The 27,448-nt window shown below is 42.6% G+C and overlaps 1 protein-coding gene across 1 annotated transcript; it reads right to left on the bottom strand.

Annotated features, from left to right (window-relative positions):
• Positions 1-2,014: 2,014 nt before the first annotated feature.
• Positions 2,015-26,183, bottom strand: LOC106565386 (RNA-binding protein Musashi homolog 1). The gene is made up of 14 exons (XM_014132445.3): positions 26,054-26,183; positions 25,522-25,562; positions 24,465-24,546; positions 24,210-24,294; positions 15,208-15,249; positions 14,434-14,526; positions 8,522-8,570; positions 7,394-7,476; positions 7,160-7,277; positions 6,649-6,729; positions 5,966-6,022; positions 5,165-5,221; positions 4,888-5,042; positions 2,015-4,554 (listed from the first exon to the last, which is right to left on the bottom strand). Exons 1-14 carry the CDS (start codon positions 26,113-26,115, stop codon positions 4,513-4,515), a joined length of 1,047 nt encoding a protein of 348 aa, XP_013987920.1. The 5' UTR covers positions 26,116-26,183; the 3' UTR covers positions 2,015-4,512.
• Positions 26,184-27,448: the final 1,265 nt, after the last annotated feature.

The raw sequence follows: 27,448 nt of genomic DNA, 5'->3' as shown, positions 1-27,448 counted from the left end.
CCACTGGGACTTTGAACATTCCCAAATGAGTTTGTTAAGTGTATAACACTGTATTTCCCACGCTCACAAACAACATTTACTCACACTGCAATCAATTCATCAATAAGACAAGGGTGACTAGCCAACCCTACTGCTTCTGTTTGAGCAACACCCTGAGCACACCTGGGTGGTGTTCAGTAGGCATGAAGTGGGACAAAATGTACTGTACCTAGGAAAATAAAGGTGACGTATTAATATGTGCTTTGTCCTGCCGAGGTCAGGAACGGTGCTAGAGTCCTTCCAAAATATGTGTTGATGCTTCCCCTACATTTAAGTGTCCCCCACTATAATAGGGCTTTCCAGAGGCTAGTCCAAATGACATCAGTCACTGGGAGTGACGACACCGTAGCTAAGCACATGATGACATGTCATCGCATCGGGTGGAAGTACCTGTCCTGTGGGATTAAGTTTACATCAAATCTCAAGACATACAAAAAAAACTGAGGTAACACTGTGGCCTAATAATGCATTGTATGACTTGCTATAAGGCATAAGTAGGGCTATTATAAGACAAATAGGCCAAATAGGCCAGTAACCCTCAAAATACATAAAGGGTATAAAAGCTTATACAAACAGATAAATCAAGAATGTTTATAATTTAATGTATTTCTGTTATACCTCAATTTATGGAAGTAGATTCATGCCCCAAAAATATTGTATTGATTTGGCATGAATCTGCTTCCAAGTCATCTCTCAACCCTCTAGACTAGAGTCTAAACCGGAGGGGGGGGGGGGGGGGGGGGGGTCTAAGCTAACATGTAGAATTGTTTTAAGAAGGTCATACCATTTAGCTATGAATTTTAAGACCCCTTAAGGTATTAAAAAAATATATAAAAAATTATTGGCTAAAACATTGAATTTGGCATTACTGCTATTAGCCAATAGAAAAACATTGAATAACAGATTCACTACATGAAACAACAGATAGTCCCAAAAAATTGTAAGGAAGTTTGTTCTGAAGTGTCTGTCCTATATCTGAGTTAAGAAGCTTCTTAAGAAAAAAAATAACAATATCTTATGATTTTCTTACGAACTTCTCAAATATCTTTAAAAAACTTCTTAAGATGTTTGTTGCTAGGCAGACGTTTTAGCTATCTTTCTATATTATTATCTATCTAGCTAACAATGGCAATCAAGTTCACATATTTTTTACTAAGATTACAGTTCTAAAACATGTTCTTGGGTTTAAAATAATAAATACTGAAACTTTCAGATGTTTGTGAGTGAATTAAACATGTTCCATTGCTTTCATGAGCTTTTTCTGATTTTTATTTTTTTTAGTTTAAGACAAGGGTTTAGCTGTCTTATAATTAAGAACATTTCAATAACTTTATTTTCAAGAATCTAATTTCTTAACTTTTTGCTTAAGGAGAAACATAAGAAGTAGTGCAATACAATTTCCAATAACCTTTTAGAGGAATAGCAACGTTGCTTATCTTTCTTGTTAAGTCTATAGTTAAGATATCAGTTAAGAATACATTTCTTAAGAAGTTTTTGTGAATCTGTGCCCAGGAAACCATTTTTATTTAATCCTTTAATGTATTTATCCCCTTATTTTAGGCACTAAACTATCTCCATATATATACTTCCATTATTTTTTAAATGGTACCGGGACCTTCAGAAGAGTCTTGTGAGGCTTGTGGGCGTCCTAGAGCAAAACGGAGCATGCCATCATGTTTGAGTGTCTCATCTTTCAATATAGAGGTAGGCCAAACCGTTCGGACGCTACAGACGTTTTTGTGAGAAAACCAATTTTCAGGATGTCTCATGGTCTGACAAACACTGCTCTAGCTCTGCCACCTTTGACCAGAGATGCGGAAGGGCTAAAACGGCAGATGTGGTGGATTGAGACGCAGCCCAGATATCTCTAGCTTAAACAGACTGATTTTAATTGGGATTTTTGTATTATGTTAATTCGATTTCCGCTGGGCCTAAGAAATTGTAGGAGTAAAAAAAAAAAAACAGAACCACAATCTCAGTGGAATGCTTTAAAATAATTTATTAGGAATTTTAAAATGGACATTTCCAGAGGAGAAAAAAAAGAAAGAAAAAAAAGAAATACAATAAGATAAAGCGGGTGGGGAACAGTCCAAATAAAAGTTTAGTTACAGTGTTGGTCAAGACCTTGGAGTTGGAGCTTTAACAACCAAGGCCTTGCCCCTTTTCCGACCCTGAAGAAAGCGTCAACATAAACAAACAAAAAACACCAGCATCTTAAAAATCACTGAATCATTATTGTGCACCGGGAACGATATCGGACAAGAGAAAAATATAATTTCCTTTTTGTTCTGAAAAAAAGTCTTAATGCCATGGAATTATCCATACTCCCATTGCCATTAATAGCAGTATTAATATTCCTAAAATAAAAATTACGTATTGCTTTTTGTAAGTTAAAAAGTTACAGTGTTCGTGTCCAGCAGTAGTTTTGTGTAGTGCCCCAGCCAGTTTGAGAAGGGCAGTGCTAGCCAGTATAAAATGCGAGATTCCTGTTCATGTTTAGTGGAAGACTTTGTGGAACATCAACAAAATTCATTTGATTTTCATTGAAATAGCTCTGTCAAAAGAAAGGGGACAATTCAACTATGTCTCCTCCTCCATTCCAGCTACTGGTCTGTGTATACCTCTTTTCTGCACTGACTGGGACAGAGGCTGCATTCCATTTCAGTTTACCTAGCCCCTAGTCCCTAGATGTGAAAGGACACATAGGATACGTGGTGTCAGACCAAAATGGAACCAGCCAAACATATCAGTACCAAAATGGCAGTCAAAAAATGCATGTCATGTCAACTTTCGAATCTAGCTAATTCCATACGTCAGCTCACTATTGTGCGCGCACACATCACACACAAACAAACACACCTTCACACATAATGACACAATCACCTTCTAAGGTCATCAGAGGACAAATACAACCATGATGTAACCGTTTTTTTAAGAGTCAATTGCTTTGTTAAATATGTCCTTCATTTGTTTCTACGGTCCGTATGACCGTACATATAACAGCAAGAAAGAAACAAGAAACAAAATAAAACATAATGAAGGAAAATAGAGCAAAAATATATATACTTTCCCCCCCAAAACGTTGTATTAAATCCCACCCAATCCCCCTTAACCCCGACCATGCACCCTCACCATAGCCAATTAAAAATCCCCAGGGCCTCACTTCAGTTTTTCCTTATCTGTCAGGGATACATGGATGTCATGTCCATAGAAATAAAATGACTAGAACAGGTACACCCATTCAAGTAACTATATTTCTATGGTTATGTCACGTGGTAAGACCGTGCCTTTAAGGGGTCCAATTCAGCAGAAATCAGTTACTGGCATGTTCACAGTAAGAAACCAAATGAAAGGGAAAAGGACTCAACTGTGTGAGAATTCAAGCATGTTCTCTTTTTGATACCAATTTCTAATGAAAAGGGTCTTATCATTTCGTCTTATTTACAAATATCATCTAGTCTTCAACCCTGCTAATGCATGTTGTTGGCCTAAACACCAAACAAATGCTGAGGGGATAGCCACTTTCAAATAGAACATGACCTGCCACTGTACAACAGGTTTGTTGTAGTAGTTAAGCAGACTTCCAGTTAAATTGGCGCCGAACGATTAATAGTAACCCCGCCTGCCGATCAAAGTTCAACACCCCCTCCCTCCTCCCCTACACCACCCTCCCCTCAAAATCTATATACAATATTTTACAGGAAGAAAATAAAACATTCCTTTCAAAACCAATTACGGAAGAAAAGATCTAACCGATTTATCATCATTATTATCATTGCGTTCAATATTAATAACAATATTACAAATGTTTTGTTTTAAAAACTATCAAAATATACATTTTAGTTTTCTTTTCATGTTTTCTGTGACACGTTTGTTAAAAATGGAAATGACATCATTTCTTTGTTCTTCCTCTGTTTAAAGGGGTTAGGTACCCCTTTTTGACAAGGAGACCCATCCCACACACCAGTTCATCTCTCTCTAATCCTCCCTCCTCCTCCATCTCACCTCAGCAACACATTAAAGGGAGGTCAACGGAACAGACAATACATCAAAACATTGCGATTAAATAAAAAAAATCCTCAAATATAAAGCAAAACAAATCTGACAGAATCTGTGTGTTTGCCTTGAGCGTAACCCACAAATGTTATTTTCTCACTTATTTTTCTGCCACAGCGATATAAAAAAAAAAGAAACAGCATTGGGATCTAATTAAATAAACCTACGTGAAGGTAAAGGGTAGGGGAAACAAGGGATTGAGAAGAGGGAGTGATATTAATACAGGAAAACAGGATACAGAAGTAAAAAAAAAAAAAAAAGATCTTCAGTCAGTGGGTGGAGTCAGGGGGAGCCAGGGGGTGGGGGGTTTGAACTGTGGCCGCCAATCGGATTGTGCCATGGGTAGGCACACAGCAGTTTGATTGGCTTGTCAGCAGAAGGGACCTCCTCCCGTGCCTGGTGATTTTCTAAATCTGCTCAGTGGTAACCGTTGGTGAAGGCAGTAGCGATAAGAGGACCCTGGGATAAAAAAGACACACTGACTATTAGAGACAGAGCAGCTGGTAGATAGTTTGAAATGAAGAAAGGATATGGTTTACAAAATTGCCAACATTTTATTGATTTGTCATTATATAATTTACACTTCCATATTAAAAACTGGTAAGCAAATCCCTGGTTTCCCCTAGCATCAGATACATGCCACATAGCGGGCTCCTTTAGCTGTCTCTTATAGATCCCTCTTCACGATATTCCAACCATGGGTCATATTCATTAGGCACCAAAAGGAAGACAACAGACTAAAGCTGGGAGAGACTACTCAAATTTCCGTTGTGAAACATGATAGTGACGTACCCCGAGACCGTGGCCGAATCCTGAGTTGGGGCCAGGACTGGCTGCGCTGAGATAGCTGCTGAGTGCTGAGTCCTGACTGGCTGCCGCATACAGGTCAGCCATTGGCCCAGGGCTGCTGGTGCCCAGGTAGCCTGCGTTACGTGACTGGGTGGAACCTGAGAGCGAGAAAGATGGAGAGAGACAGAGCGAGAGAGTTGAGAGAGAGAGAGACAGTCAATCAGTCAGTCACATACACATAGACAACTGACAGACAGAATGATGAAGGAGAATGATCTACCTCTCATAGCCGCCGCTGCTGCCGCTGCCATTGGTCCGTAGGCTGACAGTGGAATGGCTAAGGGACAGAGGAGAGAGGGACAATTTCAGATGTCTTCTTTTACTTATACCAGTACGTCACCTTACAAAACAGTGTTTGCCAGTGTGTAAATTAAGTTCGGCAAACATTTCATTGGCAGGTAATTTCTCGTTTTTTTTCTTCCCAATTTCAATCTTGACTCATCACTGCAACTCCCAAATGGGCTCGGGAGGTTAAGGTCAAGTCATGCGTCTTCCGAAACATGATCTGCCTAACCATGCATTTTAACACACGCCCGCTTAAGCCAGAAGCCAGCCTGCAGACGTCAGCCTGCAGGCGCCCGGCCTGCCTCAAGGAGTCGCTAAAGCGCGATGAGCCGAGTAAGGCCCTCACAACCAAACCCTCCCCCAACCCGTACGACACTGGGCCAATTGCACGCCACCCTACTGGACTCGGTTGTGATACAGCCCGGGATCAAACCCAGGTCTGTAGTGACACCTCTAGCACTGCGATGCAGTGCCTTAGACCGTTCTGCCACTCGGGAGGCCGGTAGTTTACAGTTTTAAAGATGGTGAAACCGTGCCCAAAATATCCAATCGTAACATTGTTCGGGTCAATTCCATGATTCATCAATTTTATTTTATTTTTTAAATCAAAGTTAGGATTGAACCCTTCCAGATTGGAAAAAGGAGGGCCATTACACCATTCTGCCACAGGTTGGCGATGTTGCCTAATAAAGGCAGAGATTGTGAGCGACCTGTAGATCTTAGAGGAGTGACTGACCTGTGAGCTCAGATGGGTGGGATGATGTCAGAAGGGTGGTCCTCTCTAAATGGAATTCTAGAACAGAAATGTCAAGAAAGCGCTTTTTTAATACCAACACCATCCACGTGCCAATCGACTCACACACACACATACACACACACACACACACACACACACACACACACACACACACACACACACACACACACACACATACATACATGAACATGTGCACACACAAGCAAGCAATTTAGAATGGGTATGAGAGACTACAGGGGAGAAGGGTGGTAGGGGGAAAGGAGAGAAAGGAGGAGCAGTGAGGTCAGAGTCGAAGAAAGAGAAAACGGGGAGATAAAAGTGCAGCAGAGATTATTTCTCACGTGAGAGAGGAGGGGAAGTAGAGAAAAGGACTGGGGAGAGGAGCAGGACGTCAAAACCAAAATACAACTCTCTGAACTCTACAAGCAGCCAGACTCTGCCATATGCGTTTATACATGGAGTAAAAAGTGTAGGCATGTCTGTGTGTTTGGCACCTAACGTAAAACTAACGTCAGTATGTATCTGACATGATCACTAGGCCAATGCATTGTTTCTGTTGTCAGACCTAGTCAGTTCTTTGGATAATTAACAGACTCAAGTCGCCTGTACGTCTGTAACTCATACTCTACATAAGTGTGACAGAGAGAGCGATGCTCATATACCAGGGAACTGGTAGGTGTATCCAGGCGTGATGCTAGGGTAGCCACGGCTAGCATACGTAGCTGCTTGGAAGCCTGGGTAGCCTGTGAAGAGAGACAAATAAATACCCATCGGGATACAGCTGAACACGGTTGAAGGAGATGATGCTATTGCATTCATATTAAACCTCATGTAGCATGTAGCAACTAGCACCATAACTCAGTACCATGCTGTTGCCATAACTGACCTGTAGGTGGAGCAAGATACTATGACTTCACTGCGGGCCATAGCCTACTTGAATCCCACTGAAGCACATCCCCCTCTACATCTCCTCCCATCTCTTTAGCCCTGCTCTCCAGTACTGGCCACGAATTCATAAAGCGTCTCTGAGTAGGTCTCCCTGTTATATACTGTAGATCATAGTCATTGTTAAAAAGGCAAAACTGATCCTAGATCAGCACCCTTACTCCGAGAGGCTTTATTATGGTTCCAGAGTGTTTAGAGGCAGCTAAATGACAGTGTTATTGTTCTTACCAAGCATGCCGATCCCCAGCATGAAGGCGTCCATGCCATAGGGCATCACCCTGGCACGACCTCGAGCCGTACCCGTCGGTGACATCACTTCCTTGGGCTGGGCTTTCTTGCACTCCACCTGGAGTGGAATGCAATTGGTTTGAAATATTCTGCACATAGACACACACACTCCTCACTAACAACACTGACACACACATTCGCACATACATATGCACACACTGCCTGCCTACATACCATTTTGTTGTTGATTTCGTGGAAATGGATCTCACACACTTTCTCCACCATGTCTTCATTCTCGAAGGTCACAAAGCCGAAACCTGAGGGACAGAGGAACACAGACTGCTTTACCTTCCACTACGGCCCTTTGTTTCCATTTTCTATTAAACTGAACGCAATCATGACTTCACATGTCCAGTCCTTCCAGGTTAGGGGCCACCAAGGAAGAAAAGGAGATGAGGGAAGGAGGCGAGGAACGAAACAAATGATTGGGACACAGCCCACGTTTAATACTCACTTTGTCCTCTTTCCTATCCTCATATCCTGTACACTTCTTTCCCCCATCCTTCTCTCCCTCAAATCATATTATAAAAAAAAAATAGCTTACATCTATTCAATCCCTTTCAGATGACAGAAGATAAAGGTAGCAGAGACTCCATCAAAGTATTGAGACTCACCTGGTCTCTCCCCCTTTCTCCCCCTACTCCATTACATGTTCCGTCTCCCTTCCCTCCCCCACACCTCAAAAGGCTGTGAGGGGATTTAGCCGGGTTTGCGTGCCCTAACTGTCAATCTGTCGTCGTGGTAAAGGGGGATGGGGTAGAGTATTAGCTAAGGTTTTAGCCTGAGCCCTGATTAAACGAGCTGACCAATTAACCCTTCTCGCCTTCCTTTACTCGTTCCTCCCTGACTGATTCACACTATAGGGCCGACATGAACTGTACTCCGTTGGCTCAGATACTTTGTTTTCACATTGTCCTTTCCAGCATGGTTCCAACAACTACCAGGTCAGCCCAGTACAGCTCCTGCACATTAAAATACTGTGCATCAGCATGAGTGTGTGTTTATCTAAACAATGTGTGAGAGTCTGATAATGTGTGTTAATGTGTGTGTTATTTGTTTCCGCATAACATTACTTACACTACAAATCAATGTGTGCTATGCTGCCATTCCATGCGTGGCTGAACCAAGGATCAGGCTCTTCAAGACCTTCACAATGCAAGAGGTTTACTTTTGCACCAACAAACCAGCTAGTGTGGTCTGCCAACTGATCTGAGAGAAGATTATCACAATGAATTTTGTTTCTGTGAGTGTGTGTGTGTGTGTGTGAGTGTGTGTGTGTCGGCTGGTGTTTCGAGGCAATACCTCTGTGTCTGTTGGTGGTTTTGTCGAACATGAGCATGGCGTCATCGACCTATGAGAGAGAGAGAGAGAGATCGAGAGAGGTAGAGAGAGAGACAGAGAGAGATGAGCTTGGACAAACACACACAGGCCATTACACAGCATGGGGCTTCATTGTCCCTCCTTCAGGTCCTGTGCTTTGGAGCAAGAGAGGAGAGGGGGCTAACAGATGGAGAAAGAGGAAGGGAACGAGGGGGGTGACAGGTGACAAAGGAGGAGGAGAGAAAGAAGGGGGTACAGGGGAGAGGAAAAGAGCGTGGGAGAGAAAAGGGGAGAAAGAAGAGGTAGTCGTTCTAACTCTGGAAAGTTAACAGTGTCTCACTCCCCAAGTTCTAGGAGGGAATATTTTCTCTCTCTCTCTCGCACTCTCTATGTAAATATATATATATATATATACACAGAGAGAGAGTGAGAGTAATATATATATATATACACTGACTGTACAAAACATGAGGAACACCTTCCTAATATTGAGTTGCACCCCCTTTTGCCCTCAGAACAGCCTCAATTTGTCGGGGAATGGACTCTACAAGGTGTCGAAAGTGTTCCATAGAGATGCTGGCCCATGTTGACTCCAATGCTGTATCAAGTTGGCTGGATGTCCTTAGGGTGGTGGACCATTCTTGATACACACGGGAACTGTGAAGTGAAAAAAAAAACAGCAGCGTTGCAGTTCTTGACACAAACCTGGCAGCTACTACCATACCCCGTTCAAAGGCACTTAAATCTTTTGTCTTGCCCATTCACCCTCTGAATGGCACACATACACAATCCATGTCTCAATTGTCTCAAGGCTTAAAAATCAGTCTTTAACCTGTCTCCTCCCCTTAATCTACACTGATTGAAGTGGATTTAACAAGTGACATAAATAAGGGATCGTAGCTTTCACCTGGATTCACCTGGTCAGTCTATGTCATGGAAAGAGCAGGTGTTCCTAATGTTTTGTGCCCTGTATGTTTGGTGGGGGGGGGTAAGCTTTTGTGTCCTGTTCTCTAGCTCTTTGTTCTCCTCTCCACAAAGTTTACTATTCCCATGGAGACCCTGGAAATAATTTCAATTAGGAGAATTTACCCTCCTCTCACTACTCTCACTATGAATAGAACTACAGAGAGAAAGAACTGTGTGAGAAAGAGAGAGAGAGAAAGGGTGAAAGGGGGAATTGAGAGAGAGGGACAAAGTTGAAAAAGGGCTTACTAGAGGGAGAGAAAATGAATTTTGCGTGGCGACGCAGAAAAGAGAGGAGGCGAGAGATAGTTCAGGACAGAATAAGGATGGGAGGGGGATTGGTGCATACGAAAGAGTGGGTCGAGAGTGAAAAGGATAAAAGAGTTTGGGGGAGAGAGAGAGTGAGGGTTGGATGGACAGAAAGACAGACAGAAGGAGAGGCAGGGAGAGAGAGAGAGAGAGAGAGAGAGAACAAAGAGAAGTGGGGGCTTTGTCAACACGCACCCCTTTCATTCTTCCTTTCCCTCCGCTTTTTTTCTTTTTCTCCCACTCTTCTCCCTGCAGCCCTATTCATGCTGACCCCATCCTCTCATTACTCTCCTTTGCTGGTAAGAAAGTTAGCACAAACTCCTCTAATAGAGGAACTGGGAAACTACTCCATGTTCTGCCAGTGAGAGACATCATCAGTATAACTATTGCTTAAGACACACAGCATGACTGCATTCCTATTTTCATTACCTATCGGTGTAATGAAACTTAACACAGGGTGAAATGTGAGTGGAGGAAAGCTCTGGACTCCAGCTTGATGTTTAACCTTTGAGATCATCTGATGGTGTCATAATGAAAGCAGTACATATAACTAAAGTACTAAAGTACTTAAGAAAAAATACTTGAAAGTACTACTTAAGTCATTTTTGGGGGTATCTGTACTTTACTTTACTATTTCTATTTTCACTGACACCCATAAGTACTTGTTACATTTTGAATGCTTAGCAGGACAGGAAAATGGTCTAATTCATGCACTTATCAAGAGAACATCCCTGGTCTTCCCTACTGCCTCTGATCTGGAGGACTCCCGAAACAGTGAGAGTGTTGGAGTGTGCCCCTGGCTAGCCGTAAATAAAATAAAAACCAGAAAATGGTGTCGTCTGGTTTGCTGATTATAAGGAATTAGAAATTATTTAAACTTTTACTTTTGATACTTAAGTATATTTTAGCAATTACATCTACTTTTGATACTTAATTATATTTAAAACCAAATACTTTTAGACTTTTACTCAAGTAGTATTTTACTGGGTGACTTTCACTTTTACTTGTCATTTTCTATTAAGGTATCCTTACTTTTCCTCAAATATGACAGTTGGGTACTTTTTCCACCACTGGCAATATATTTTGTTTATTTGAATGATCTAAAAAACAAAGTTTACACAAGCTGTGCTAGTGAGTGTGTGTGTCACTGCGTGTGTGCATGGAATATATAAAAGGTCAGGGTTGGAGACCCGTTAGTCCAACAGAGCTATGATCTCGCTATGATCTCTCTCTCTCTCGCTCTCTCTCTCACACACACACACAAACACACAGCCCACCCCCCCACTCAGTCTACCCTCTGTCCTTCATTCAGTTTTTATCTCCCCCCCTCCCACTCTTCACCCTTCCGGTCCTCCAAGCCAATGACACAGCAAAGTCGGGACAGGGAGAGTAAGTGGACAGCTGCAGCACCAAAGACATGTTATCATAAGTGTTGTGTTACATGGTCAAGTAGGCAAGTAGACTCCAGTTAGCATTAGCGCTACTTATTCTAGACGCTAACTATTCGTTAGTATTAGACTGACACATGAAGGTGTGAACACAAAACAGTCACCTTTAGCCGTATTCAGTGAGGGTGGCTAACTGTGATTTATTCTAATTCACTTGCTAGCTAACATCTTGAAGTACGTGAGCTTTATTGTCTTCAGTGCTTAAAAACAAAAACTACCGGGCACAAACGTCAAATCAACGTCTATTCCACGTTGGTTCAACATAATTGAATTGCCACGCTGTGGAAACAACTTTGATTCAACCAGTGTGTGCCCAGTGGGAAGTGTTAGACCTACTGTTACAGAGCCTCCTCGACACAATCAGCAGGGAAACAACCTGTTGTCCACTGTGTCCAGAGAAGTGTAATACAATCTGGCTGAACTATAGCGTCTTGTATTTACCTCAGCACGGCTCACACTCACTGCCCAGCACCTTTACAGGACGTCACATAACAGTCTCATTTCGTAAAAATTGACAGGGAGCTTTTCAGGAACATTCTGAGAACATTTTCAGTCACAGAACTTTCTGGGAATGGTTTCAGAGAGCTGCTGGAAATGTACAGACAGACAACTTTTTCCACACAGAATGTTCTGTATCCGGGAATGTTCTCTTACCGTCAATTTCAAAGAAACTGGACAAACCAATAATATTTTTGCCGCCCTTTGTAAACATCCAGAGAAGAAAACTCTGTTCACTGTTTGCTGCTACGTTGGCTACGAGACAGTAGAAACCGTGACCTATTTGCAATGAACATGTGGGCTTCAATCCCTCAGTTCAAACACCCAAACACAGTCAGTGTCTAATTCACCTCAACCGTCTTCCTCTCTCACCTCTGTTTAACTCTTCCTTCGCTCTCTTTCCCTCCCTCTCTCCACCCATCTCTCCAAACAGGCCGGCAGACAAAGTGTCCAGTGAAGCCCTCTAATCGCCAACTCACATGGCTGACTGGAGCCCAACTTGTTCCTTTCTGTCCTATCCACCCCCCTCTATCTCTCCCTCCCCATCCCTCTTTTCATCCATTTTGGAAGGATGAAGATAGGCCTATAGTTTGTTGACTCTTCGAAGTGAAGCACCACTGCTGTGTTTTTACACTGTACTTTGAGGCAGGGTGTTATCCAATGGCTTCCCAGTACTGTTTGGGAGAGCAGGGCTGGGAAAAGGATAGTGGGAACATCGGGATAGAGTGCAGGGGAGCACAGCGGACCTCTGGCCGGGCACGGCGGGGGCGTAAATCGAGACTTGTCTCTGTGGGATACTGACCTGCTTCCCAGACAAACATGGCCGCCGGTGAGCGGTGGGATCAGCTCGTTTGGGGAACCCGTGTACGGTTACATCCGGTTGGTCAATCACACCAAAGAAAAAAAGGCTATCGTTTTGCACTAGACTGACATTGATGCCCATTTAAGCCCAAATGCTCACAGAATGCTAATCTGATTTTGAAGTGAACAAAACAAAATGGTAAGAAATCGTCAGTTCTCTCTGTGTGTGTGTGTGTGTGTGTGTGTGTGTGTGTGTGTGTGTGTGTGTGTGTGTGTGTGTGTGTGTGTGTGTGTGTGTGTGTGTGTGTGTGTGTGTGTGTGTGTGTGTGTGTGTGTGGCCGGATGATTTCACGAGACTGCCCATTTCTAAATCAAGTGACAAACTCTCTCCAAGACACTCTGCTGTGGAAATCAAATGCTGGAAGCGCAATGTGGAAATCTGCAATGATATAATTTGGCCCAAGCATCTCCTATGTTGGGGGGTTGATACTTCACAAGATCCAAGCCTCCATCAGAACGCTTTCCTCTAACCCTTTTCCTCTCCTTCTCTTACACCCAACGGTTTCTTCCTCTCTCCGCCCTCAAAGTGACATCATCAAGTCCCATTAAGGGGATGGTGATTCTGTCTTTCTAGAACGTTCTCTGTCCACTGCTGCTCAAGACAGTCAGGAATGTCGGTGAATGTTAGACCTGTGCGACTGCCCGACCAGTATGTGCGTTTGTGTTTATGTGTATAAGCCTCACACACATTATATATTATTATTTTTTGGGACGTAGATTGCTAAATTACCAAGGGACAAAGGCTAAAAGCAGGTCACCAAGGCAACAGGCTGAGAAGGATGCAGTGGATAAGAGTGTGTTTTGGGATGGGGGGGGGGGGGGGGACAACGAACTGAGGTTGGTTGTGTGTGTGCAGGGGGGGATCTTGTGGCAAGAGCAGCTGTTGCATTAGATTAGTTCAGAATTACAGACCCCCCTCCTCCTCCTCCTCCTCCCCTTCGCCAAGGTCCTCCCTCCCTAACTACACCTCTCTTCTAGGTCAAACTTCTTCACTCGTTCTCTCCCTAATACCTCTCCCTTGAAGAAGAAGAACCTCCTATTTTCCTTTTCCCATTGATTCCAGACAGTTTGTCAACTTTTTGGGGGGTCAGTTCAGATCTTCATCCCGTTACAATACTTTTTCTTCTGCCATCACATTTCCCCCCCTCCCTTCGCAGTTCTACGAGTTGGTTCTTCTCATTCTCATGCATTCCTCTCCTCTCCTGCAGTTTGAAAACACTTCCCTTCCGAGTACACCTCTCTCTCTCTCTCTCTCTCTCCCCAGGAGGTGCCTCTTCACTCTCTTCACCCCTCTTTCTCCCCCCTTCCCTCTTTCTCTCTTTTAAGCCATCCCTCTGTCATCCCAGCATGCGTTTGCCTTTCACTGCATTTCATTCAAATAGGCTTAACTGGCTTGAAGAAAAATGGAACAGACGAAGCAACTCAAACAACAGCAACGGGAGCAAAATGGAAGACAGAAATGCTAATATCGATTACAACTAACGCTGTTGTGTTCCCTCCCTCTTTCCCTCTTCTCCTTCACCCCTTTCAACTCTTCCCTGAAATTAGCCACGCTTACTGTGTCTCTTACCCAAATGTGGAATGAGAGAAACAGAAAGAGAAAAAAGAGAGAGAGAGAAACAGGGAGACAAATAGGCTGAGAAAACATGAGGGGACATTGAATGAAAAAACACAGAGGGCACTTAGAGAAACTTTGTCTGAAGTTGATCGTGGCAAAATGGAGAACAGCTCCCGATTCGAGATATAGAGTACATGTAATGTCATTTGCAGCAACAGCATGTCAACAAACGTGTCTGAACACAGTGCATCGTTTACCTTTCCAAACTGGTCAAAGTACTGCTTGACGTCTTCGATGGTTGTGTTCACTGAGAGGCCTCCCACAAAGATCTTCTTTGTCCTGGTCACCAACTAACAACACAGAGGAAGAGTACACACTATCATTAACAGCACATTGAAAAGGCTAGATGACTTAAGATAGTACTGTTAAGCAGTACAAATATATATATTATTTTTTATTTAACCTTTATTTAACTAGGCAAGTCAGTTAAGAACAAATTATTATTTACAATGATGGCCTACTTGTAAAGCCCACACGGCCAAACCCTCCCCTAACCTGGGCCAATTGTGCGGCGTCCTATGGGACTCAAAATCATGGGCAGTTGTAATACAGCCCGGGATCAAACCTGGGTCTGTAGTGACACCTCTAGCACTGCGATGCAGTGCCTTAGACCCCTGCACCACTAGGGAGCTAGGGAGGGGGTTGCCAGACACTCGGAACCACATAGTACAGAAATAAGATCATTTATTTCAATGCAAATACAAAATGTGACTCTGCAGGAAGACTTAATATTAAGACTGTGTGCGTCTGTCTATATGCGTGTATGTGTGTCTTTAGGCTGGCAGAGCCCCCCCCCCCCCCTTTCTTATGTATAGGGGTCGTATAGAAGTCGGCTGAGTGTGGGGTGGGGGGGATTGCTGCCCTTGTTGCCCTAAATCTGGTGCGGCAGGCGGGCCTCCCGTGATAGGACATGACGGCTGTGACGTCACCTTGGCCTCCAGGGGTAAACCCCATTAAGGATGAGAACTCACCTTGGGTTGGGCTCTACGAGGAAATGCCACCTTGGGATCAATCTGGAGAGAGGGGGGGGGGGGGAGAGAGAGAGAGAGAGAGAGAGAGAGAGAGAGAGAGAGAGAGAGAGAGAGAGAGAGAGAGAGTTAGAAACTGGTGGACAAAAACATTTGGAGACCATACTACCACTGACGAGTAATAGTGACTCACAGTTCAAGGCAACGGACCACAAACTTTAAGGATACAAACTTTTCCGGTATTTGAGAGTTATTCCATTCCATTTCTATGACAGCCCCCAAACCTGTGATACACTGGAGACATATTACTTTCTCCAATGCAGTGGCAGACTACACACCACTAGCCTGGTCCCAGATCTGTTTGTTCTGTCTTGCCAAGTCCTATGGTCAGGCTATATGAGTTAAAAAGACAGCATAAACAGATCTGGGACCAAGCTAGCATACCGCTGTATAATTGCAACACAACAACACTTTAAATTCATACAGTATATCAATGAATAGACTCATGTCGACACTGATATTCACAGGCGCTGTAATTCTGACTGGAGAAAAAAGCTTCTGTGCACAGCATCGTAAGCCATGGAGGATTTGCATAAAGGCTCAGGTTTCTCACGTGTCTTTCTAGTCAAATCATGGTCCGCGGTCTTGGAGGCTCAGTTGGTATGAGCATGGCTCAAGCAACGCCTGGGTTGTGGGTTTGATTTCTGCTGGGGTTACATAGTGTATACTAAAATCGATGTACTCACTGTACTGTAAGTCGCTTTGGATAAAAGTATCTGCTAAATGACATATATTATTTATTCGATATTATGGTGACAAGCTGAGGAGCAGCAATGGCTGCCGTTTGAGTGAGACGGAAGAGACTCCTCCTCACCCCGCGGTGTTAGACGGAGAGGAGGACTGTCCTCTCCAGCTGGCTTCAGACTTGACGAAGGAAGGTGACTACAGAGAGCGGCACAACAGCTCGATTGTGAAGCACCCAGCACCTTTCAAATTCTGTTCCCGTGTTTACTCCAAACACTGGGACGAAACCATGAACTCAACTGATTATCTCATCCTTGTCATGCAATACATATGTCTATAATGAGACTTATTGGGTCAAACAAGAGCCCGAGCATCCCAATAGTTAAGTGGCATTTTATTTTCAAAATATTCCTGTGTATGCACGCTCATGTCCCCTCTACTGCTCAGAAATCAGTAAAACAAAGATAGAAAAATACAACAAAGAGCCAAGGACCAACACCCCTAAATAGGTATATTTTGAACAAAGTGTTGACTACTACAGTAGAGCGCTATAGGCTACATCATGCCATGCTGTTTAGTATCATCACATTATAAAGTAACGACGGGGTACAGATCTACAGCACTTAGAACAGACGGTAGTCCAATGAAGAAGAGCACAGGTATAGATAGTACAGTGAACGTAGGCCTACAATATGGTCTCTATAGAAGACTCAGCATGCTACTCTTTTACTTCAGCCCAAATGGGCGTATTCCACAAACCAGGAGCAATGAGCCAGCTGACGTTCATAAATATTCAGAAACAACTCTGCATGTCCTTGATCGCGAAGAACGACAATGGTACAACTGACTTTTAATAGCTCATATTGAACGTTCTTTCTTCATAATAACTGATGTTAATATCGTTACAATGGAGTGTTTATAAATGTTAGCCGGCTGGATTGTTACATCCTGCTTTGTGACATACAACCCTGATGGGTTTCAGAGAGCAGAGAAGGATCCCATCAAGCCAGAGCCTATTGGTTTAGTTGTCCCATCAAGCCAGAGCCTATTGGTTTAGTTGTCCCATCAAGCCAGAGCCTATTGGTTTAGTTGTCCCATCAAGCCAGAGCCTATTGGTTTAGTTGTTTATGTTTAAGACAAGACCAGACTACATCCGATAGTCACCTCAAACTGCCAAACCCATCCAGACATGTTTAAAACTGAAACAAACAAGCAAAGTGAAGGCATTACAAATCATCATTAGCACATGGTCGCCAACACGTCGCGTCGCAAAGCAGAGAACCAGGAAAAAAAATGGTAATCTTACAATATTCACATTATACTCTCACAGCACTTCTGTTAGGCTACACTTTTGGTTTCCTTCGTTTAAAAAAAAAGTATTTTCATTGTGTGTATGTGCGGTTTTTAAGGAAAAGGGATGGGGGAAGAGATTGAATGAGCAAGAAAGGAAGAATGAGCTAAATAAAGACATAGTGAAGACGTAACTAAATCAAAGAGAGGAGTTTGATTAAGTGAAGGAGAGGGCGAAAAAGAAGCAAAGAGAGAAGGAGCTAGGCCTAGACCGAGGGAGACGGGGAAAGACAGAGTGAGAGAGGAGAGAGAGAGTGGCTATTCATTTTAAAACAAAAACTCCACATGAGAAAGTGGGCCGCCCATTTGTGAGCAGGGAGTCCTGGCCCAGCGGGCAGCCCCTCTGATTTCATTAATTAACAGGACAAAAGGGGACAAAACAGATGGACCCGCCGAGGAACAGGGGCTCGGCCAACTACTCCCCACTCACACACCCTCATCGTGCGGTTAAACACATAAAACACACACACACACACAACATGCACTGCTTTTACACACACAACACATTCACTCAATGAAAATAATGTGGCCAGGAAAACACAAACGCACACAAATAGTTAACGAAAGTGTGCTATTCTATCCTATCCTAATTCAAAACTTTATAAAATACACCTGTTTAGAAGCAACCGTACTAAGAAGTTTGGAAGGTAAGCTAGGCTAGCATGTCACTTTGTGGATGGCAATTTGATTTGGGTCTGGGCCATTGGGGTCAATCTGCACAGCTGAACAATTGCAGAGTAATTAGTTAACGAAGTCCACTAATGAGGCCCCCTACTCGACACAAAGTCTTGGCTAGGACAACCAATGTGTGTGTGCACGTACGTGTGTGCGACTTATCACTTCCTTCAGGAGGGCAGGTACACACTCAGGGATGAGGCTATACTTCGGAATCGCAATCCAGTTTGTTTCCTTCAATCCGATTAGGTGCCTTTGAGATCCACACTAATTACAGATGTAGTTTCTTAATTTGATCACCCTGTTGAAGGGGAACCTTCCTGCTGCAATGCAGGAAATGTAAAACTTGTACTATATTTGAGGTTTAAAAATACTTTTTTTTCTCTTACGAAAAATGTATCAACCTCTACAAAAATGTCCATTAATTAGAATTAACATGACAGGTTTTTTGAATCTGCAGGATTATTTTCCTGCTGTAGCAAACTGGCTCAAATTAAGATCCTACACCTGTACAGACCAGGGTTGGGACTCTCTCTTGCTTTTCCTTTCCATCTTCTCCTCCACCCCCCTCTCATCTCCTCTGCCCGTCAGCACCAGAGAGCTAATCTCCATAGAGCCATGACCTGGGACAGCGCTAACCGCTAATGCTAACCTAGTTCCCAACCCATACGGAGTCCAATCAATATTCAGTCCGTGAACAGACAAACAGTCCAATTCAATGATCAGATTTGAATCGTTGCAAAGTGTGGGTTTTGTTGACGTGCTAAATCTCTATTCTTGCTCTGAGTCTGGTGATGAGTTTTCCGTTGTGAAAAAAAAAGAATTATTCTCGGTGAGCCATTTAGCATTGCTGCTAACTAACTTTAAACAGGCCTAGCACTGTTAACAAGGCCTGTGGTTTCACTAAACTGGTCTATAATTGCTAACCATCAGTAAACTACCTATTCATGTACAGTACCAGACAAAAGTTTGGACACACCTACTCATTCAAGGGTTTTTCTTTATTTTTACTATTTTCTACATTGTAGAATAATAGTGAAAACATCAGAACTATGAAATAACACATGTGGAATCATGTAGAAACCAATAAATTGTTAAACAAACTTTTTTTGTTTATATTTCAGATTCTTCAAAGTAGCCACCCTTTGCCTTGATGACAGCTTTGCACACTCTTGGCATTCTCTCAACCAGCTTCATGAGGTAATCACCTGGAATGCATGTAAATTAACAGGTGTGCCTTGTTAAAAGTTAATTAGCGGAATTTCTTTCCTGCTTAATGCGTTTAAGCCAATCAATTGTGTTATGACAAGGTAGGGGTGATATACAGAAGAGAGCCCAATTTGGTAAAAGACCAAGTCCATATTATGGCAAGAACAGCTCAAATAAGCAAAGAGAAACAACAGTCCATCATTACTTTAAGACATGAAGGTCAGCCAATATGTAACATTTCAAGAACTTCGAAAGTTTCTTCAATTGCAGTCGCAAAAACCATCAAGCGCTATGATGAAACTGGCTCTCATGAGGACCGCCACAGGAAAGGAAGAACCAGAGTTACCTCTGCTACAGAGGATAAGTTTATTCGAGTTACCAGCCTCAGAAATTGCAGCCCAAATAAATGCTTCATACAGTTCAAGTAACAGACACATCTCAACATCAACTGTTCAGAGGAGACTGCGTGAATCAGGCCTTCATGGTCGAATTGCTGCAAAGAAACCACTACTAAAGGATAACAATAATAAGAAGAGACTTGCTTTGACCAAGAAACACAAACAATTGACATTAGACCGGTGGAAATCTGTCCTTTGGTCTGATGAGTTCAAAATTTTTATTTTTGGTTCCAACCGCCGTGTCTTTGTGAGATGCAGAGTAGAGTAGGTGAACGGATGATCTCCGCATGTGTGGTTCCCACCGTGAAGCATGGAGGAGGAGGTGTGGTGGTGCTTTGCTGGTGACACTGTCTGTGATTTATTCAGAATTCAAGGCACACTAAAGCAACATGGCTACCACAACATTCTGCAGTGATACGCCATTCCATCTGGTTTGCATTTAGTGTGACTATCATTTGTTTTCAATAGGACAATGACCCAACACACCTCCAGGCTGTGTAAGGGCTATTTGACCAAGGAGATTGATGGAGTGCTGCATCAGATGACCTGGCCGCCACAATCACACGACCTCAACCCAATTTAGATGGTTTTGGATGAGTTGGATCACAGAGCGATGGAAAAGCAGTCAACAAGTGCTCAGCATATGTGGGAATTTCTTCAAGACTGTTAGAAAAGCATTCCCTGTGGCTCAATTGGTAGAGCATGGTGTTTGCAATGGTGTTTGCAACGCCAGGGTTGTGGGTTCGATTCCCACAGGGGGCCAGTACGGAAGAAAAAAAAAACGTATGAAATGTATTCATTCACTACTGTAAGTCGCTCTGGATAAGAGCGTCTGCTAAATGACAAAAAAAAAATGTAAATGTAAAAATTCCAGGTGAAGCTGGTTGAGAGAATTCCAAGAGTATGCAAAGCTGTCACCAAAGCAAAGGGTGGCTACTTTGAGGAATCTAAAAGCAAAACATTTTGATTTTTTAAAACACTTTTTTGGTTACTACATGATTCCATATGTGTTATTTCGTAGTTTTGATGTCTTCACTATTATTCTACAAAATAGTAAAAATAAAGAAAACCCCTTGAATGAGTAGGTGTGTCCAAACTTTTGACTGGTACTTTCTGTATGAAAATAAGTAAATACATGTATGTATAAAGCAATATTACACAGGCCAGTAATCTGCCTCAAGCATAACCAACATTATTATGTATTAATCTAATGCAATGGTTAACTATGTACATGTAATAACATTCATGAGCAGGTTATGACCAGACCTTCAAACAAAATAATAAGTGTAACCAAAGATCTTTCTCACACTCTTCGTGAGGTATATTCAATGCAGCAACACGAACATACCCAATCAGCTGATTGGTAGAATTGGCTATGTTGGGCTAGAACAAAAAATATGATCAATTCTAAATAATTTGTGTATGCTTGGAATGTGACTACGTGGATAGGAAATCCATTCAATCCAAACTCACTTTGTACTAGTGACGCTGATTTGATGTGATAAAGTCTATTAGTAATAGACTAGATTTGTTTTGCATAGTCAAAATGGAACCAGGGCCGTGTTCATTAGGAACCAAATGGAAGAAAACTGACTGAAACAGGGAGGGTCTACCTGGACTATTCCAATAAGAAATACAAATGTTCCATTGCAAAATATTTAAAAACATTTTCCGCCGCGTGCCCTAATGAACACGACCCTGGATTGTTCTAGACCAGACGAAGCACCACATCACACTGCTGCCATATTCACTACATCACACTGCTGCCATGTGGTGAAGGCCTCTGAGGCAGCCAAACAAGTAGAACTCTGTCTTCATGCTCAAACAACATTACCAATCTGCCCCGCTCATAAAAAAAGCATACATTGGTCAATACTGGCATTGTCAATAACAACATGAAAGTTGTCTAGATGTTGGCTTCTGAGATCTCTAACTTGAGATATGGGCGAGTAACTCACATTTTCCCGCAAATCTCCCCTTGGCATCCCTGTATATTTTATTTAATCAAATATGATTTATCCGCAGACATCCTGGCCTTATATATGATTAGACAGTGCTATATTTTCCATCCTCATTACAAACAGTAACACAGACTTTCATAATCATGTAGTTGGTCAAAATAAAGCACCCCTCTTCTGTTTGTCCCTAGCTCTTTGTATTTACTGTGTCAAGCATTTTGTCGCCGCTTTTCAGAGTGCTTACACTTGGCCCAAATTCCTACTGCCAAAACCTCTCATTTACCTTGTCCTTTCTCTCGCTCTCCGTTTCTTTCTCACCCTCCATGGGGTGAGCATGAAATTAATTCCAGAAAGGAATTTCACTCTCCTTCTCATCTCATGCTGGTCAAACAATAGCCATCGACAAGGGGAGAGAGAGAGAGAGAGAGAAACGGTTTGGAGGGAGACTGTTGGAAAGGTAAAGGTTAATGAAAAAAGGAGAAGAGACGGTACAAGGGGACAGACTGAAAGATGTGAATAGTCTGTGAGAGAGAAGGTGAGAGTCATTGAGAAATGGAAAAAAATGTAAGAGAAAAAAGTGAGAGATAGAAAGGGATTTGGGAACAATGAAATGGAGTACACAGTGCCATAACTTATCAATTGACGTATTATATGTTATGCTTTTCCAATACTTAAAAAAAAAAGCAGCACACTGGACTATTTCAGCACACCAAACATAACGCTGTGAGCTGCAGAAAAATACTGTAATCTATCAAAAAACAATGGTATTTATCAAAAACGATGTCCCTGCCTAGTTGACCATTCAACCCTTAACACGGCCACAAAAACCTTGTTTCAAGATGTCCCATGCTGTGATTCCAGAGGCGTGGCCTCCTCCCACCCACCTACAGCCTAGCATTAGCATCAGACGCCCCGCTCATTCTCAAACATTACACTCTGCATCATCCAGACACATTAACACACTTATTGACCATCACACCTTTACACATGCATGCGTACACACACATCGACATAGTGGAGGCCAGGTCCTCAAAGCTCACCTACCTCATAAGATATTCAAGAATCAGACTTCTGACAATACAAGACCTACTGTAACTAGGATCCACAGATATATTGCCACGACACCCTACTTCTGCTGATTTCAAACCAGCTCTGAAGTGTAAAATACTAAAGGGTTACACAAAAAACACATTGCCACCTTGGTAAAGTGTACAAGAAAATATAAATGGTGCGATCTATTTATAGGATATTTAACTTAATAGTATTTGTCTTGAACAGGTGATACATTTGGAGTAGTGGTTTAGTCGTAGGAATCAACCTCAATGTCTTCACAAACATACTTCTATGTTCTGACAATATGTTCACTGTAAAACTAATTTTACTGTAATTACTCTAGAATCCAGATTGTAGCTATAACATCAGTGCATTTGCTCCTTTCTGAAACATCCTCCTAGGGGTTTTATTAGATCATAAAACGGGAACAACATTTAAGAGACTAATTGTAACTGAAAAACTCAAGTCCAATGCTATATAATGAAGGACCTGTAAAACAACGTACTACAACCACTGCTCTAAGTTATCGCCCTAGTTGCTATTGTCCATGGGTTGACTTTGCATTGTTGGTGGCAGTACATTCTGCATTCATCTTCAAATGCTAGAAGAGAGTTGTTATGGAGACATAAGTCCCACAAGGCTGTGGAGTCACCATAATATCCCCTGTGACTGATTTCACCCAGGGCAACAGACCTGCTTCGTGTAACCAAACTAGCCTTCCATGCTACATCCTCCCCCACTCGCTCTCACCTTTCACTGTCAAATGTTGTCCCTTTAGGGCCAGGCAGTGTGTGTGTATAACAGTACTGTGTGCGCACATATGAGAGTGTGTATTGAGGGGATTGGGGGATGGAGACACACCCACATGGCTGACAAAGCTGTATGCTGTAAGCTTCATCAACGATTATGTTACTCTATGTAGCATCACCAGTATGCTTCAGAGACTACAGTGTTATGCGTTGAATTAGAATGACATTACCATTCAAATCAACATTCTAATTATACGTTTTTCTTTTTTTTCTTCTTAAGTTATTCCATGCCCGGGACTGAACTCAGGGACTAGTTTACACCAATCTTCAGGTTCAACTTTTTTGTTGTTGAATTAACTTCATCTAAACAGTTCTTTACTTTTGATGACCCCCTCAAAACTTAATTTAACAGTTTTACAAGCGCACAACTCCAACTTCTTTAATATGTTTCACAGCCCTAACGTTTTTTCACTCTTCTTTCTTTTTGGTGTGAGAGAGAGCCCAGGCCTCTTCCTCCCCGTCTCGGTCCCCAGGTAATCATGGCGATGAACAGCAAGAAAGAACGCTTTCATGTCACGCACCCTAAACCAGGATTTGGTGGGAGGGGAGGAGAGGGAGGCGGCCATAGACTCTCCTAAACTTTCCTACCAGGCCCAACCTTTTCATACATCACATGGTGTATAACATTATGGCATAACATGGCAGAAGAAAAAAGACTTACCAAGAAAAACTGCATCCATATCAAATATTGACAATGTTATAGATGTATGCCATAACAAAATTATTTAGGACTATTATATATAGCATGTGAACAATTTCCCCATATGCAATAATAGTTCTTGTGCATTTAGGTGCAAGCATAAACTTACTGTTTTAGAATCCAGCTCATGTCTGTTTTGTGCCAAAACTTTATCCACACCAGCCTGGTCTATGTATGTTACAAACCCGAATCCCCTGGGGGGGGGGGGGGGGGGGGGGGGGGAAAGCACAATGCATTGAATTATAATAACAGTCCGAGACAACAAAACTCAACCTCTGACGGCAAAATCATGTTATTTTTAAAGAAAATAAACCCGTGAGTGCGCGCCTATGATAGAGATGCTGAGGCGCGCACGCCTCCTTACCTCGATCTCTTCGTAACGGGATCTCGCATCACCATACACTCCTTCACCTCGCCGAATTTACAGAAGTATTCATTCAATCCCTCTATAAAAAAAAAATATGGTCAAACACTTTTCCAAAGACGAAATGTCCTTTGAATGTATACTATAACAACTGATTTAGATAAACGAAAACAGACAACGCAAATGAGCAAGACCGCGATGTTGTTGGTCTGCCGCGACGTCATTCATTGAAAACAGGATAAGGTGGTCTTTTGCCTGCTAATGCCTGCAATGCAGTGAATAAAACGATATGACAACAATAACGTCTAAGGTAACTGGCCCCTCTAACAGTACAACTGGCCCCAGCTTGGCCCCCCCAGTTGAAATGGTCTAGAACCGCCACTGAAGGGTAGATTCAACTCTGCCTAGGTTGATAGTCCGTGCCTATAATATGATGAGACGACAATGTTTACTTTACAATTGCGATAACTTAGGGTATACAAATAAGATGAATATAGCCTATAATTTTACATCAACCTATAGGCAACACAGTTAACAAACACTGTGTTTTAGACAAACTGTATTCTTTTGAATGAATGGCGTTATTAACGCTGTAACAAGCATGACACCGCGATATCTCACACAAAAAAACCCGAAAGAATTGCAAAAGCAACGAAGTTCTGCTTCAATCAAATATCAAAATTTAAAAAAGTTGTTACATCGGGTAACAGACCCCCCAAATAACATACTATGATTTCAAAATAAAGCTAAATGATTTTATACTAATTTAGAACGTTAATCGCATATTGTCTAGGATCTCTGTTTGAGCATACAGTCTAAATCATGCGTAGGCCAGGCCTACTGATCCTCGTTGAATGAAAGCTTTGATTTCGGCAGCATATAGGCTAAACTATCAACTGTCTTTTTTTTAACAAACTTCCGGAAGCTTCACATAGTAAACAATGGGATTACTGACTGTATAAATAGAATATAAGCGAGTAATAATAACACTATACGTCTATGTAGGTATTATAATTGCATCCAGGGACTTTGAAAAGTCGCTCGCGGGACAGCTCACCTTGTGTTGTCTGCCAACTGAGACCCCCGATGAACATTTTGCTGAATAGGAGATAGAGGCGAGAGTAAGTGGTGTAGAACAACATATTCCCGTAAAACAGGCATCAGAGATTAAATGCAAACTACAATTAATAGATATATATAGGCCTACAAAATAACATAAATAAAGTAAAAAGAAAATCGGCCATGTTGTGAAGGCACGAGTGGTCAAATTGGGCCGTTATAATTCCTACGAGAAGATACTGAAACCAGCCGGTGCTCTCCAAATGGAAAGGAAAAGTTGTTGCAATCGTAGCCATCTCCTTACTCAAAAGAAAATCGGAGAAATAAACAAGAGATAGATCCTGCGCGGTTGAGCGGCAGTAATACACGGTTGAGCGGACCGCATTGGAGAGGTAGAGCACATCAGAACAAGCATGCTTGTCTTTTGTCTCCGCGCTCGGGTGGGCTCCACACAAACCAAACTCCACGGTTATCTCACATATGGAAGCAAGTAAGGCCGAGACGCAGGTGAGACGGTGTGGGAGCTTTACCAGGGGTCGTGGGGGGAGTTGTCCACGGAGGACAGGCTGATTTGGCTCCCTTCTGTATCCATTCCGTTCCTCTGTTCCCGACTGTGAGGTGAGGAAAGGCAGTGAGAGTTGCAGACTCAGTGGCTGAGGGGGGTGGTTTGTCTAGAGGAGGAGGGGCGAGAGAGCGCCCTGTGCGCGCACGCACGAACACACACGAACACACACACACACACGCCCCCCCCCCCCCCCCCACACACACACACACACACACACACGCACACAGAAAAGCAGGCCCCGCCTCTCCCTCGCTTTTCCGGTACTCCCGCCCCTCACTACACCGTCTTCTTGGCGCTCTCTTGTAGCGTTTCCCCGCTTTAGGACAATGATGTGTATAGCGGACGTTTTCTGGAAGTCTATTCAATAGGAATAAATTATTAGTAGACAGCATAGGCCTACTAAAATAAGGTCCCTGTCTTTCCTTATAATTAAGTAATTATAAAGTACATTCAATACCTAATTCGGAGAGTAGGGTGAATAGCCTACAGTGGAACATGGAAGGTATATTCTGATGCTTGGGAGAGAGGATGGAGGGGTATCATGGCAATTCTATGGATGTGATATGGGGAAATTCCTAGGGATTCATGACAACACCTTACAGACAAAGATACATATTTGTTTACACTATTGCGTTTACACTGCTGGCACATATAGTACCAGTCAAAAGTTTGGACACACCTACTCGTTCAAGGGTTTTTCATTATTTTTAGTATTTACTACATTGTAGAATAATAATGAAGACATCAAAACTATGAAATAACACATAACCAAATAAGTAACCAAAAAAGTGACCAAAAAAGTGTTAAACAAATCAAATTATATTTTAGAATTTAGATTCTTCAAAGTAGCCCCCCTTTGCCTTGATGAAAGCTTTGCACACTCTTGGCATTCTCTCAACCAGCTTCATGAGGAATTATTTTCCAAGTGCCTTGAAGGAGTTCCCACATATGCTGAGCACTTGTTGGATGCTTTTCCTTCTCTCTGCAGTCCAAATCATCCCAAACCATCTCAACTGGGTTGAGGTTGGGTGATTGTGGAGGCCAGGTTTTCTGATGCAGCTCTCCGTCACTCTCGTTCTTGGTCAAATAGCTCTTACACAGCCTGAAGGTGTGTTTTTGGTCAGTGTCCTGTTGAAAACAAATTATAGTCCCACTAAGTGCAACCCAGAAGGGATGGCGTATCGCTGCAGAATGCTGTGGTAGCTATGGTGGTTAAGTGTGCCTTGTATTCTAAATAAATCACAGACAGTGTCACCAGCAAAGCACCCCCACACCGTCACGCCTCCTCCTCCATGCTTCACGGTGGGAACCGCACATACGGAGATCATCCATTCACCTATTCTACCTCTCACAAAGACAC

The sequence above is a fragment of the Salmo salar genome, chromosome 12 (assembly GCF_965601325.2).
Source record: "Salmo salar chromosome 12, fSalSal1, whole genome shotgun sequence".
Taxonomy (NCBI): domain Eukaryota; kingdom Metazoa; phylum Chordata; class Actinopteri; order Salmoniformes; family Salmonidae; genus Salmo; species Salmo salar.
Note: the sequence above shows the minus strand (reverse complement) of the source record. Positions and strands in the feature narration are given on the sequence as shown.